This window comes from Oncorhynchus masou, chromosome 15 (genome assembly GCF_036934945.1).
Source record: "Oncorhynchus masou masou isolate Uvic2021 chromosome 15, UVic_Omas_1.1, whole genome shotgun sequence".
Taxonomy (NCBI): domain Eukaryota; kingdom Metazoa; phylum Chordata; class Actinopteri; order Salmoniformes; family Salmonidae; genus Oncorhynchus; species Oncorhynchus masou.
The window spans coordinates 7,878,755-7,892,517 of NC_088226.1; the positions used below are offsets into that span (position 1 = coordinate 7,878,755).

A 13,763-nucleotide genomic window follows, 5' to 3' on the forward strand; every position below is an offset into this window, starting at 1 on the left:
CAGACTGTTGTTTCCAATGGGAAATAGTGGGCAAGAACCAAGCACGAGCTTGAGAGATCCTTTCAGCCAGTTCTTGCATGCATCTGTATATTTCCGGTAGGGAACGCATACTCTGTGAAGTAAGCGTGTGCAATAGCTCGAGTCGCCTTTGCTTCTAAACAATGCGATTTTTTTTTTATTGACAAAGGGCAAAATCTACAAATATAAGTCCGACTGTTGTCTTTCAATAACATTTTAGATTGCGTTTTCTATTTTGTAATCTAATACCTTATAACAACGTATTGGGCAGAAGTAAATTAAGCCACGAAAACAAATATAATTTTACATATATCATAAATGATCGCGTTTTTATGAATTGTATGATTTCATGTTGAATCTTATTACAAAATATTATGGAACATGATCCAGGAAGTAGGCGGAACTTAGTTTATTAAATTAATTCCGTCACTAAGATTGACCATGGTCTTGTGTACAGAAGAACACAAACACTTAATTTATTCAATAATATGTTTTTGCAACGATTCATTGGAATGAGTTTTGTATTACGTTGTAGGTGTTGCAATAAAATAGTCCCAAAAGCCACCAATAAGGGTATGTACTGTAATTAATATTATTAGCCATACAAAAAAGTTAAACAAGTTTTCATAATTTCTATAGTTACAATAATGTGCTAATGTTCTGAACAAGCACACTATTGTATTAGTTTCACGTCAGTATAAGTTTCACAAAAGGTTGCACCCAATGCTAGTAATATTAATTTGACTTTTTTGAAGATTAGATATGTGCAAAACAAGTAGGAATAAATGTTAATGTTAATCTTATTGGTCTTTTAAGTCCTTTCAGTCTGTCCAATTTCAGTCTTTCCACGTGTACAGTTTAGACCTTTGAACTTCATAAGCGCATTGGAGCTCAGGGTATTGTCCTCCTCAGACAAACAAGTCCCAGAAAGCACAGAATTTCAGTAAGCCTGTGGAGGGATCTCTGAGCTCCACCATGTGGAAAATAACGATCGTTCCATGTCAATGTCTAATCCAATGTAGCAGGACATGCATTCATCCAGCGCAGCCTCCTTCAAAATACTGTTTTTACCTTGAAATGAAATGAATAGAGGACTCTCAAAGTGGAAGCAAAGATTTCTCAGTTTTTCCAAAGGGTTACGTATATGGATGTTATATAAACTGTACAGGGACATAAGGCATCAAACATTTCACTGCAGCAAAGTCTATGAACTTTCATGTAAAATCACTTTTTGTCAAGGAAGATTGTGAATGTGTCAGAGCTGCAGTGATGTACCCCACAAACTCAACAAGTAAACATAGAAAAGAGTGGTCAAGAAGAAAAAGAGGTGTTACAAAATAAAAATGTAGTCAGAAATAAAATAAGCAGTAAAAAATATATGATTTGTTAGAAACAATACAGACACTACAAGATGTTGAATGTATTCTATGAATGGTTAGACAATATTAATCTCTAGTTCTATATCCGTGATTCCAGAGCAGAGGAGAAACTCCACTGGGTAGCCGAGAAGTAGGGGAAGCTATCAGAGTCTGGACGGGAGTGTGATTCTAAGGATTTGCCAGTATGAGAGCCAGACTGGGTTAGGAACTCCTTCACATGTCGTGGCAGTGCATGGAGCAGCCAGTCCTCCACCAGCAGACCTTCACCATGCAGTCCTGAACAGCAGCCCAGCTCCATGGGCAGCTCTTCTAGACTGTTGCTGCGCAGGTCCAGGCGGGACAAGTGACTCAGGTTGCTCAGCCCTGGAGGCAGGGAACCCAGGGAGTTGTGGGATACATTCAGGCTCCGCAGCTCCAAACAGCGACTGAAGAGCTCTGGGGGCAGGCTCTCCAGCCTGTTCCCACTCAGGTCCAACTCTGTGAGAAATGTCAGCGCCCCTACCTCTGCTGGCAGCTCGTCCAGCAGGTTTCCAGCCAGTAGGAGGCGACGTAGGTGGTGGAGGTTGAAGAGGGCCGGGGGAAGGCTCTGGAGCTGGTTGTACCCCAGGTCCAGGAGCTCCAGAGCACGCAGTACACCAACACTAGCCGGTAGGGCCAGAATACGGTTATGGGCCAGCCTGAGGCAGGAGAGGCGGCGGAGGTGTGCCAGCCCTAGGAGCTCCTCCAGGGTGCGCAGGCTGTTGTGCTGCAGGTCCAGGGTGCGCAGGCTGGTGAGGGCCAGCAGGGCAGAGGGCAGGCGCTCCAAGTGGCAGTCCTGCAGCTGCAGCTCGGTCAGGCCGGCCACACGCCGCAGGCCCGTCAGCACCAGCAGCCTGGAGCCCTCGTTGTGGATCTCCAGCCTCACCAGGCTCCCTGCCACCTCCCCCAGCTCCCCGGGCACACGCTGCAGCATGCCCCTCAGGACCAGCACCCGGAGGTGACGGAGCTGCCGGAGGCTTCCCAGGGCCCAGCCACGGCCCACCCCGCCCTCGCAGCCCAGTCGGCCAGAAAGGTGCAGCTCCTGCAGGCCGCGGAGAGAGTAGACCCAGCCAGGGATCTCTGCAGCCTGGGTGAAGGTGAGGTGCAGGGCCTCCAGACGCTCCTGCAGAACCACCAGGGAACCAGGCTGCGTGGCTGCAGTACAGTGGTACAAATGAAGCTCCCTGTTGTGACATATAAAACAATTGAAGCCCCTTGTCTGGAACACACCAAACCAAACACTTCTATAAAGTGTATATTGTATGTAGATTAATTCAATATTTGGTAGCTTCATTGTTGGCTATATGGCTCACCTGAGTGAGGTCATGTTGACCACCTGTGCGGGGAGCTTGGCGTCCGTGATGAGCTCCAGCTTGAGCACTACCAGCTGGCTGAGGGTGAAGAGGGCAGGGGGCAGGCGTGGCAGGGCCACCAGCTGCAGCAGGGGCCGTCCCTCTGGGTCGACCGTGGTCATGGAGCGCAGCCTCTCGGCACCCCAGCGCCTCTCCAGGCTCTCCTCCAGCAGGCGTGTCTCGCTGACGGGTGACAGGAAGACGGAAAGACGCTGGGCCAGTAGGGGGTCGTACTGATCAGCCATGTGTAACAGGAAGGCCAGGTCATTACATAAGTCAGGGACATCCCTCATGGAGCCCAGCTCCCTCAGTTTGTTAAAGGAGTATTGACGCAGGGAGCTGAGGGGTGCACAACCACAAACAGAGCACTGTATAGTTAAGAACAAAGGTACTAAGAGTGTAATATGCTGCAGACAGTGGAGGAAAAAGTACCAAATTGTCATACTTGAGTAAAAGTAAAAATGCCTTAATAGAAAATGAATCAAGTAAAAGTGAAAGTCACCCAGCAAAATACCACTTGAGTAAAGTAGTAGTCTAAAAGTATTTGGTTTTAAATATACTCAATTATCAAAAGTATAAATAATTTCACAGTCTTTACATTAAGCAAACCAGACAGCATGATTTTCTAGTTTTTTAAATTTACGGATAGCCAGGGGCACACTCCAACACTCAGACTTCATTTACTAATGAAGCATTTAGTGTTTAGGTATGTTCTTTTGAGAATTGCGTGAATTTGACTGTTTTCCTGTAATGCAAAGCATTCAAAATGTAACAAGTACTTTTGGGTGTCAGTTGTAAAAAGTACATGATTTCCTTAAGAATGTAGTGAAAAGTAAAAAGTAAAAGTTAGTAAAAAAATATTAATAGTAAAGTAAACTACATAAGTAGTACTTTAAGTATGTTAAATTAAGTACTTTATACCACTGGCTGCAGAGCAAAGCCAATTAAAATAGATGGGAAAATAAAATGCAAATTACAGTCACAAAACTCTTAAAAATGTTGGCACTAATCTGCTATCCAGACCTGTGGAGGATCCAGCTGAGGGTGTAGATGCTCAGCAGGCCAAAGAGCCCCACCAGGCTGATGTAGGCCAGCAGCAACTTGTGGAGGACAGAGGCCAGGGCATGGGTACACTCAAAGGCACTGTAGCCAGTCAGGGCATGGGCCTGGGGCAGGCAGGTGTGGGTGAACGAGATGGAGCTCATCAGAGGAGTGGTGTAGCCCACTATCAGCACCACCAGCAGCAGCTTGAACACTGTCTGGGCCAAGTACACCTAATGCAGGAGAGAGCAGAAAACAGGGATAGTGAATGTGAAGGTGTGGTATGGTAAACAGATACATCTAAAAAATAGTTCAGACATGTTCAGTAAATGACCCCTGACCTTGTAGATGACTTCAGAGTTCTCACAGTGGGAGCGGAAGCGGCGGACCCTCTCGAACAGTGCCCTGGCCTGCTCCCCGTCACTCCGGTCCAAACTGGCAACCCGCCGTGAACCATCCAGCACCACAGGGGATTTGGAAGCCGGGACATGGGACAGAGACATGGTGGACAGGGAGGAGGTCCGGGAGAGAGTGGAGGGGCAGGGCGAGGGAGGGGTGGCAGTGGACGCGCTATCCGATCTCACCAGCAGGGGGCTGTCTGTGCCCGAGTCCAGGCTGGACTGGCGGTTGCGGGATACGGAGAGTGAAGACAGGAGAGTAGGAGGAGGCATTTGGAGATCCTGGGGGCCTGTCTCCTCCCCTCCCTCCTCCTGGCGGGCGGCATGGGACAGGGCGCGGGAGGTCCAGGGAGACTCACAACACTTGGCCAGGATGGTCAGGAAGTGCTCTATGCGGGCGGAGGTGAGGGGGAAGTGGAACCAGAAGCAGCCGCTGGCCAATAGCACCAGGGACTGGAGTAGAGCCACATAGGGGAAGAAGCGGGAGTACCAGGGCAGGGCCTCGTGGTAGCACACCTGGCTAATGTAGACATACTGCTGGTAGTCCAGGTGGGTGCGTCTGCCCCTAGCAGGGGTCCAAGGGTTGGCTGGTAGGGGGGATGCTTTGGTGGGGGGCCTGTTAGGGGGTTGGGGTTGAGGTACGGCACCACTGTTGGAGGAGGTGTTCTGGTTAGTAGGGGTGGTAGTGAGGTCCAGGGGGAGACACACCACCCTGTCTCGAGATAGCAACAGGGTGCCTGACAACACAGATACCATGAGCATCAGCACCACCAGGTACTCCATGAACACCTCCCACCAGGGCTTCAGCAGCTTGGAGCTGCCCTGACGCTCATTCAGAGAGGCCAGCTCTGACAGGCTGAACATGGCTTATGCTGGGTGAAGGACTGACTAACAAAATGGTGGAATAGTGATTCTGCTGTCACCAACTCCAATGCTTATTGTGCCAGGATCCAGACCTGAAAGGAATCAGTTGTAGCCCTCCAGTGGGACCAGACCAGCATTTAAAAAACACTGGTGTAGGAGATTTAACTGTTGGGAAAGAGACAAAATAATCAGAAAAGGAGGTGAGAGGGAAAAAAGCACTTTATAGGAGACAGACTCATTTATAAAACTGGCTTCCAGTTCAATCCAGTACGTTTTCCCTTCAACGAACAAGTCTTGTGGTTTAGAACTGTTACAGAGAGCTTTGTTAAACAAAGTTAAAAGTGGTTACCCGACCCTGCTGAAAAATAATATGATTCAAAACTACTTGTGTAATATAGTTTAAGGTAATAGGGTAATATGTGACATGTCGTTGACTGTAGATTTAACTGAATGAGAGGACGTTTCTGGTTCCTGGTTGTCTTCTTCATCCCCCTGACATACACTGCCATATATAAGGCAGTAGTCTAGTCAGTATACCAGTGTGCCCTGGTTATGACAGGCAGGGTACGCTCGAGGAAGAGTGTACTACAGAATATTGGACGTGTCATTCGCATTGTGTTACACTTTTATTTGAGTGTGACATTGGAATGCAGTATTTTAGTAGCCAATATTTAGGCTAAGATTTGCATTTAAAGTGAATCAGTTATTAAATCAGATGCGTTAATTATTCTCAAGCGTTGTTAAATAACAAGCAAAAATAGTAAAACTTACATGTAACCACAGCACGTTTGTCAGACAGCTTTTTCTTTCACAAAAACGTTTTCTTGCCTGGATGCTGCTCAAACGGTGTCTAGAAAAACAACAGTGAATTGCGCGGTGCATCGCTCTGGGGTGACTAGTCCGGTGCGGTCCGGTTCTCTCAAGAATGAAACTTCATAAAAAAACTTTTTCTATTGCGGGCGGTGACTGGTGTTGAGAGTGGAGCGCCGCAGCAGTGGTGACAAACACGGGGTTTTGGCTCTTTAACGGTTGTCATGACGAAGTGAGATGTTGAGAAGAAATCTAATTAATTTCAGCCCAGTCCGTAGCCAAAGCCTTTTATTGCAATAGAAGGCTCTGCCTGTAGCCTAGTCCTACCCCCCCCTCCCCAAAAAAGTATTATTACAAACAAACAAAAATGTAAAAAATAATTGACTACAAAAAAATGCAGTGCCTTTTGTGCTTATTTATTTCACCCTGGCTGGCACATGTTCCCTCTTACAGTAGCTTATAGGCTTACAAGTTGTATAATGAGACTTCAATAAACCGAAAAGATGAAGGCTACTGTTCTGCTGCCGGGGCCAGGGAGATGAAGCCTTAATGAGCTGTTTAGCTAGGCTAAATATAATTAAAATTATAATGCATCAAATTTCTTGTGAGATTTGTATTAATTGTACATGGTCCCTTTTAAATAAACGTAATAAATAAATAAAATGAACTAATGGGGTTACTTCGAACAATCAATGGACATTTGGAGACGAATGAGTGGGAGGACCGCTGTATATCAAGGGTCAGTGCTATCCGGGATCCTTGGGACATACCCCATTGAAGTTGACATTTAAAAGGGTTATGGTAAGAGTTAGGTTGTGGTTAAGGTTAGGGTAGTGGTTAAGGTTAGGGTTTAGGGTAGGGATTGCACTGCCCATCAATCAAGTAGTCCAGAGCGCGCAGAGCCGATTATGACGTGCCCTGGGCTCCTTCTACGCAACAATGTAAATAACGTTGTAATTGCAGTTTTCAACACAGTGGCTCATTTGCAAAGTTTCACTTGCTCTCGTTACATCTGATTTTACAGACTGCGAAAATTACTGTAGCCTATGATTGCAAGACTCCGGTAAGTAGAAGGCTATTTATATCTGAGATAAAATGCCTGGTTTTAGTCAGTAGGCCTATTTGTTTAAAAGTAGGCTAATTTGAAATCCATAAATAAATCTCTCTTGCCCCCAGTCATGCACAGAAGAAGCGCGAGGCTCGTAACCGGAGGGTACTATAACCAGTCCTCCGATGACGAGTCTTCCTCCAGCATCTCCTACAGGGAGAGCCCCGTCAGGTGATTATGTGTATGAGTTGATCTTGCGTGTCATTTTTTGGAATTGAACGGTAGTGTTAAAACTATGTGTGTCCCTCTCAGGGTTTTCAATAAGAAGAGAACTGGGGGACATAAGGATTCTTCCCGATCTAGTCAGGCCAGCAGCACTGTCAGTGCCACCAATTTCACCAATGAGCGAAACATCAATGCCGATGACATTGGTACTGCAGACATCACTTCCTGTCCTAGCTAGTTGGTGTTCACATTGCCAACCTCTATTAGCCCCTTGTGTCGACTCGTCGGCTGGTCTGAGATCTCTTTGTTCTGTCCTTCCAACTTCTGTGGTCATTGTCACGCCATGGCAATGGCCATAGGAGTTGGCAAGACAACATAAACAGTTCTGGGACCAGGCCTACCCTCTAACCCCATTGCTTGGATTAGACATTTGTGTCAGTCTGAATTAATTGGATATGTATACACAATATACTGTATATGTCTAAAATACTCAACCTCCCTTATCTTTCTCTCTCTGCCTTTCTCATCTCCCTCCCTATGTCAGACTTGGCTCCGACATTGAGGGCCACCCAGAGAAGGCAGACCTTCCTGTCTCCTCCTAGTGTGGCCCTGGAGCCCAGCCTGAGCTTCTCGAGCATGAGCTACAGCTCTGGCTACTGCTCTGAAGAGCCACAAAGGCTTAGGACATGCTCCAGCAGGAGCTTCTCTAGTGGAATTGGTACAAGGACCGGTGCTAGCTGCAGTGAGTGCAATGTGTTTGTGTTTGTGTACAAGAGACAATATTAGAGACAGCTGGTCTCTATGCTCGTAGTTTGTTTGTTAGCATTAGCTGAGCGTTAGCTTTTCTCTCTGATTGTGCCTTGTTTGTTAGCATTAGTATTAGCTTTGGCTCTATGTGTTTACCCCTGTAGCCCGTTCATGGTTGCCTTCCTGGTTGCCTTTCTGGTTTGCCATCCTGCTCTTCCTCCTCCCCTTTCTTCTGACCTTCGGTGAGTGCTACATCACATTTACACATCTAAATGTCCTCCTAATCAACTAGATGTCCTCTGTGTAACTAGTACTACGATGTCTTCCCAGCCGTATTCCTGTTTTCGACTGCATTCCCCACCATGAACCTTAATCTGATGACCCGACCGACTCAACCTGACCCTCGACCTGATCAGACTCAAAAGACTACTACGGTAGGACCTGTTTTTCATCTGTCTAATACTGTACTTAGCCCTACTATTTGTCTCATATCTATTATCTATGCCTTGATTGGGTGAATGCAGCATTGAAGTTATGAGCCTGATTGTCCAATAAATATTGTTGAATCTCTTTTCACAGCATGGAACTCCTATCATGAATTCAGCTTTTGAAATGAAAATGGACACTATACTGGTGAGTGAGTGAGTGAGTGAGTGAGTGAGTGAGTGAGTGTGAGAGAGAGAGAGAGAGACGAAAATAGGTTGGGGTCAATTCCATTTTAATTCCTTCACTTCAGGGAAGTACACTAAAATTCCAATTCCTAGTCTCATGCTTTTCAATTACGAACGTTTTTAATTTACATTGGAGTTTGGTTCACTTTCTCAATTGACTAGAGTATAAATGGAATTGACCTCAAGCCTGATGGACATATTCATTTGGTTATCTGACTTGTTGCATGTATGTGTCTTGCAGAGAGAGATTGAAATTATGAAACAGAAAGAAAACCAGCAACGGGACATTTCTGAGGTGAGACGCGTCAATCTAACCCTTTAAATTGACATACCTTCAAAGTTTAAAAACACTGCCCAACGTTGTGTTTCGTCCATTATTCTTTAATTTAGGTGTCAATAATTGCCCCTCAGGAAGGAATGAAGACTATTTCATCGAATTGAGTTTGTCTTCCCCTATAGATGTTACAAAAAATGACTAAGGACCTGAGGTGTGTGAAGACCGAGATTGACGACATGAGAGTGAGGGTGGACAGGTGAGAGTTTCAGGACTGGCACACAATCTCAGTGCCTTGCCTCTAGCTCCTCGCCCCTAACCCCTAGCCCCTAACTCCTACTCCTTAAAGTTATGTTGGATTCTATTCTACAAGACAAACTTCTCCCAAAATGGAAAATAAAGTTGTATTGTCTCTAGTGTGGACTTTGAGAGTGTGAGCTTTGATCGTCGCCTGGATCAGGAAGCTGCAGAGTTCAGCAAGCAGGTGGCTGATCTACAAGAACACCTACTCTTTACTATGGGAAGAGTTAAGGCCCTGGAGGATGTCAGCGACACGGTAACACACACACACACACACACACACACACACACACACACACACACACACACACACACACACACACACACACACACACACACACACACCCTTTATTTCCTAATGTATGTGATCTCTCTGTTTCGGTAGCTGCAGCATCAGGTGACCTCTATAAAGAACCAGCCTCCTCCCGCTCTGACACCAACCAACACACACCTGACCCCTGAGTTCATAGAGGCCATGGGCAAATGGCTCAGAGATAGATTGGCCCAGGTACAGTGGCTTGCGAAAGTATTCACCCTCCTTGGCATTTTTCCTATTTTGTTGCCTTCCAACCTGGAGTTAAAATAGATTTTTGGGGGGTTTGTATCATTTAATTTACGCAACATGCATACCACTTTGAAGATGCAAAATTTATTGCGAAATTTATTGTGAAACAGACAAGAAATTACACAAAAAAACTGAAAACTTGAGCGTGCATAACTGTTCACCCCCCCCCCCCCCCCCCCCAAAGTCAATACTTTGTAGAGCCACCTTTTGCAGCAATTCTAGCTACAAGTCTCTTGGGGTATGTCTCTATAAACATACACATCTAGCCGCTGGGATTTTTGCCCGTTTTTCAAGGCAAAACTGCTACAGCTTCTTCAAGTTGGATGGTTCTGCTGGTGTACAGCAATCTTTAAGTCATACCACAGATTCTCAATTCGATTGAGGTCTGGGCTTTGACTAGGCCATTCCAAGATATTTAAATGTTTCCCCTTAAACCCTCAAGTGTTGCTTTAGCAGTATAATTAGGTTAATTGTCCTGCTGGAAGGTGAATTTCCGTCCCAGTCTCAAATCTCAAAGACTGAAACAGGTTTCCCTCAACAATTCCCCTGTATTTAGCTCCATCCATCATTCCTTCAATTCTGACCAGTTTCCCAGTCCCAGCCAATGAAAACAATACCCACAGCATGATGCTGCCACCACCATGCTTCACTGTGGGGATGGTGTTCTCGGGGTGATGAGAGGTGTTGGGTTTGCACCAGACATAGCGTTTTCCTTGATGGCCAAAAAGCTACATTTTTGTCAAATTTCATCTTCTTCCATATGTTTGGGGAGTCTCCCACATGCCTTTTGGAGAACACCAAAATATATATATTTTCTTTAAGCAATGTCTTTTTTTCTGGCCACTCTTCCATAAAGCCCAGCACTGTGGGGTGTGTGGCTTAAAGTGGTCCTATGGACAGATTCTCCAATCTCCGCTGTGTAGCTTTGCAGCTCCTTCAGGGTTATCTTTGATCTCTTTGTTGCCTCTGATTAATGCCCTCTTTTTTAACCTTTATTTAATTAGGCAAGTCAGTTTAAGAACAAATTCTTATTTTCAATGACAGCCTAGGAACAGTGGGTTAACTACCTGTTCAGGGGCAGAACGACAGATTTGTACCTTGTCAGCTCTGGGATTTGAACTTGCAACTTTTCAGTTACTAGTCTAATGCTTAACCACTATGTTACCCTCCTAGCCTGCTCCATGAGATTTGGTGGGTGGCCCTCTCTTGGCAGGTTTGTTGTGGTGCCATATTCTTTCCATTTTTTAATAATGGATTCAACGGTGCTCCGCGGGATGTTCAAAGTTTCGGATATTTTTTTATAACCCAAACCTGATATGCACTTCTCCAAAACCCTTGTCCCTGACCTGTTTGGATAGCTCCTTGGTCTTCATGGTGCTGCTTGCTTGGTGGTGCCCCTTGCTAAGTGGTGTTGCAGACTCTGGGGCCTTTCGGAACAGGGGTATATACTGAGATCATGTGACACTTAGATTGCACACAGGTGGACTTTATTTAACTAATTATGTGACTTCTGAAGGTAATTGGTTACACCAGATCTTATTTAGGGGCTTTATAGCAAAGGAGGAGAATACATCTGCACGCACCACTTTTCAGTTTTTAATTTGTTTAATTTTTTGAAAGAAGTCATTTTTTAAATTTCACTTCACCAATTTGGACTATTTTGTGTATGTCCATTACATGAAATCCAAATAAGATTCAATTTAAATTACATGTTGTAATGCAACAAAGTAGGAAAAACACCAAGGGGGGATGAATACGTTTGCAAGGCACTGTAGTTGAATTTTTTAATATGTTTTATTATTTGCCCCAAAAATTAACATTAATTGTGATATAATTGTGTTTGTGTGTGTGTGTGTGTGTGTGTGTGTGTGTGTGTGTGTGTGTCAGGATGAGAGACAGGATGTGAAACAGGTGGTGAAAGACTGCAGTCGTCCACTGGCTGACAAAATGCCCAACTTCGCCCTCGAGTCCCAAGGTTTGTGACATCATCACTGATCAGCACCATTGTATACTGTATAAAACATAAAATCAATCTGTTCCCAAGTATTCCCACACATACTAGAGAGACACGTGATTGTATACAAATGTAAGCAAGGTTTGAAGTGATCATGTTTTTGTCAAATATTATATCTGTTTGGAATTATTTTATGTTCCTGCCCCTCGATCATCCGCTCACGAAAAAATCTACTCACGACTGAATCTAGTTCATGATCCCTGGTATAGACTATATTATTGACCTGGTATAGACTATATTATTGACCTGGTATAGACTATATTATTGACCTGGTATAGACTATATTATTGACCTGGTATAGACTATATTATTGACCTGGTATAGACTATATTATTGACCTGGTATAGACTATATTATTGAATATGCTCAGAGCTCTTTGTGTCTGTGTGTGTGTGTGTGTGTGTGTAGGTGGCAGCATTGTAACCAGTCGGTGCTCTGAGACATATAAGACCGGTTCGGCCCGAGTGAGTTTCCTGGGGATTCCCCTGTGGTCTCCATCAGAGAGCCCCCGGACTGTAATTCAGGTAAGTATCTCTCTCTCTCTTCCTCTCCCCTGCCTCACTCCTCTACTCACACTTTCTTTCGCTTGCTCCCTCCATCTGTCTCTCTCCTTCCTTTGTAAACTGTAATGTAATGTAATGTGACCATGATTGAATGCACTTTAAAGATCACTGTCAGCCTGACACGCCTCTGTCTTGCTTCCCCCCCTACTTTTCCCTTTCTCTCCTCTCCAAAGGGCCAGCTGGTGCAGCCTGGTAAGTGTTGGCCGTTCCGCGGGGCTGAGGGCTCCATGACTGTGGCTCTGTCTCACCCTGTCCACGTCACCCACGTTACCATGGAGCACATCTCCACCGCCGTCTCTCCCACCGGACACATAGACAGCGCTCCTAAGGACTTCGCCATCTACGTGAGTCACCTCTGACCCCTGTGTATTTGATCAGAACCACACAGGAATGTTTTTGGAGTGTTATGCTGAGTACCTCTCTGTCTGTCTCTCTCTCTGTCTGTCTCTCTCTCTTTCTGTCTCTCTCTCTGTCTGTAGGGCATGACTACTAACAGTGAAGAGGGAACACTGCTCGGGACTTTCATGTTTAACCAGGCCGGGGATCCAATCCAGACATTTAAACTGCCTGTGAGTTAGATACTAACAAAGAGATATTAGAGATACACATGGTAGAGACCCACAGGGCACACACTGGTTGAATCAATGTTGTTTCCACGTCATTTCAATAAAATTATGTTGAACCAAAGTGGAATAGACTTTGAGTTGACATCTGTGCCCTGTGGGGATACACATGGTATAGATACAGAGAACATAATTCCAGACATTGACACAGATTATTCCAATTACATTTGGCTTTAAGCAGTTTAACTTTTGGGGTGATTGTTTGTGCAACAGGCGGGCTGATATAATAAAAGCGTCAAAATGATTATAACAGTGGACTTCTCTCTCTCAGAACCCTAACAGTGTGTATCGCTATGTGGAGCTCCGTATCCTCAGCAACTGGGGTCACCAGGACTACACATGTGTGTATCGCTTCCGGGTTCACGGCAAGATGCCTTCTGCATGAGACAGATCCTCTGTCCACCCCAACCCTGTGTGTGTGTCATCTACCCCAACCCCAGTGTGTGTGTGTCATCCACCCCAACACCAGTGTGTGTGTCATCCACCCCAACACCAGTGTGTGTGTGTGTGTGTGTGTGTGTGTGTGTCATCCACCCCAACCCCTGTGTGTGTGTGTGTGTCATCCACACCAACCCCAGTGTGTGTGTGTGTGTCATCCACCCCAACACCAGTGTGTGTTTCATCCACCCCAACATCAGTGTGTGTGTCATCCACCCCAACCCAATAATATCTTATTTTCCATACTGGAGCGTATATTTTGCCTCTAGCAAAGATGTCAATCTAAATAAAATCTCTATTTGGTTGATTCTGGGGTGATTTAATGCGTACAAACTCTCATGTATAGATAGTACTGACACATGATATGATGCACAATAAGATGTATTGATGCTCCATATCCACCAGGGGTCATTGA

The 13,763-nt window shown here is 45.3% G+C and overlaps 2 protein-coding genes and 1 long non-coding RNA gene across 3 annotated transcripts; 2 read left to right on the plus strand and 1 right to left on the minus strand.

The window, feature by feature from the left end:
- Positions 1-586: 586 nt before the first annotated feature.
- On the minus strand, positions 587-5,977 carry LOC135554964 (volume-regulated anion channel subunit LRRC8D-like). Its single transcript, XM_064987348.1, has 5 exons — positions 5,842-5,977; positions 4,150-5,235; positions 3,791-4,041; positions 2,729-3,106; positions 587-2,599 (listed from the first exon to the last, which is right to left on the minus strand). The coding sequence occupies exons 2-5, from the start codon at positions 5,068-5,070 to the stop codon at positions 1,477-1,479; spliced, it is 2,673 nt and encodes an 890-aa protein (XP_064843420.1). The 5' UTR covers positions 5,071-5,235; positions 5,842-5,977; the 3' UTR covers positions 587-1,476.
- A 2,087-nt stretch (positions 5,978-8,064) lies between these two features.
- Positions 8,065-8,533, plus strand: LOC135554965 (uncharacterized). Its single transcript, XR_010457794.1, has 3 exons — positions 8,065-8,142; positions 8,231-8,334; positions 8,480-8,533. It is a non-coding gene; the product is annotated as an uncharacterized LOC135554965 (long non-coding RNA).
- A 286-nt stretch (positions 8,534-8,819) lies between these two features.
- Positions 8,820-13,295, plus strand: LOC135555234 (SUN domain-containing protein 2-like). The gene is made up of 9 exons (XM_064987552.1): positions 8,820-8,866; positions 9,031-9,104; positions 9,263-9,401; positions 9,531-9,653; positions 11,598-11,685; positions 12,133-12,248; positions 12,461-12,631; positions 12,767-12,856; positions 13,182-13,295. The coding sequence occupies exons 1-9, from the start codon at positions 8,828-8,830 to the stop codon at positions 13,293-13,295; spliced, it is 954 nt and encodes a 317-aa protein (XP_064843624.1). The 5' UTR covers positions 8,820-8,827.
- The last annotated feature ends 468 nt before the right edge of the window (positions 13,296-13,763 follow it).

What these genes read in the sequence shown, in the direction of transcription:
- LOC135554964 (XM_064987348.1), bottom strand. Translation starts at nt 5,070, where the DNA reads ATGTTCAGCCTGTCAGAGCTGGCCTCTCTGAATGAGCGTCAGGGCAGC. An exon ending in CTCAGCTGGATCCTCCACAG is followed by an intron (nt 3,107 to 3,790) that starts GTCTGGATAGCA and finishes TGCACCCCTCAG; the next exon opens with CTCCCTGCGTCAATACTCCT. An exon ending in GTCAACATGACCTCACTCAG is followed by an intron (nt 2,600 to 2,728) that starts GTGAGCCATATA and finishes ATGTCACAACAG; the next exon opens with GGAGCTTCATTTGTACCACT.
- LOC135555234 (XM_064987552.1), top strand. Translation starts at nt 8,828, where the DNA reads ATGAAACAGAAAGAAAACCAGCAACGGGACATTTCTGAG. An exon ending in AGCAACGGGACATTTCTGAG is followed by an intron (nt 8,867 to 9,030) that starts GTGAGACGCGTC and finishes CTTCCCCTATAG; the next exon opens with ATGTTACAAAAAATGACTAA. An exon ending in ATGAGAGTGAGGGTGGACAG is followed by an intron (nt 9,105 to 9,262) that starts GTGAGAGTTTCA and finishes TATTGTCTCTAG; the next exon opens with TGTGGACTTTGAGAGTGTGA.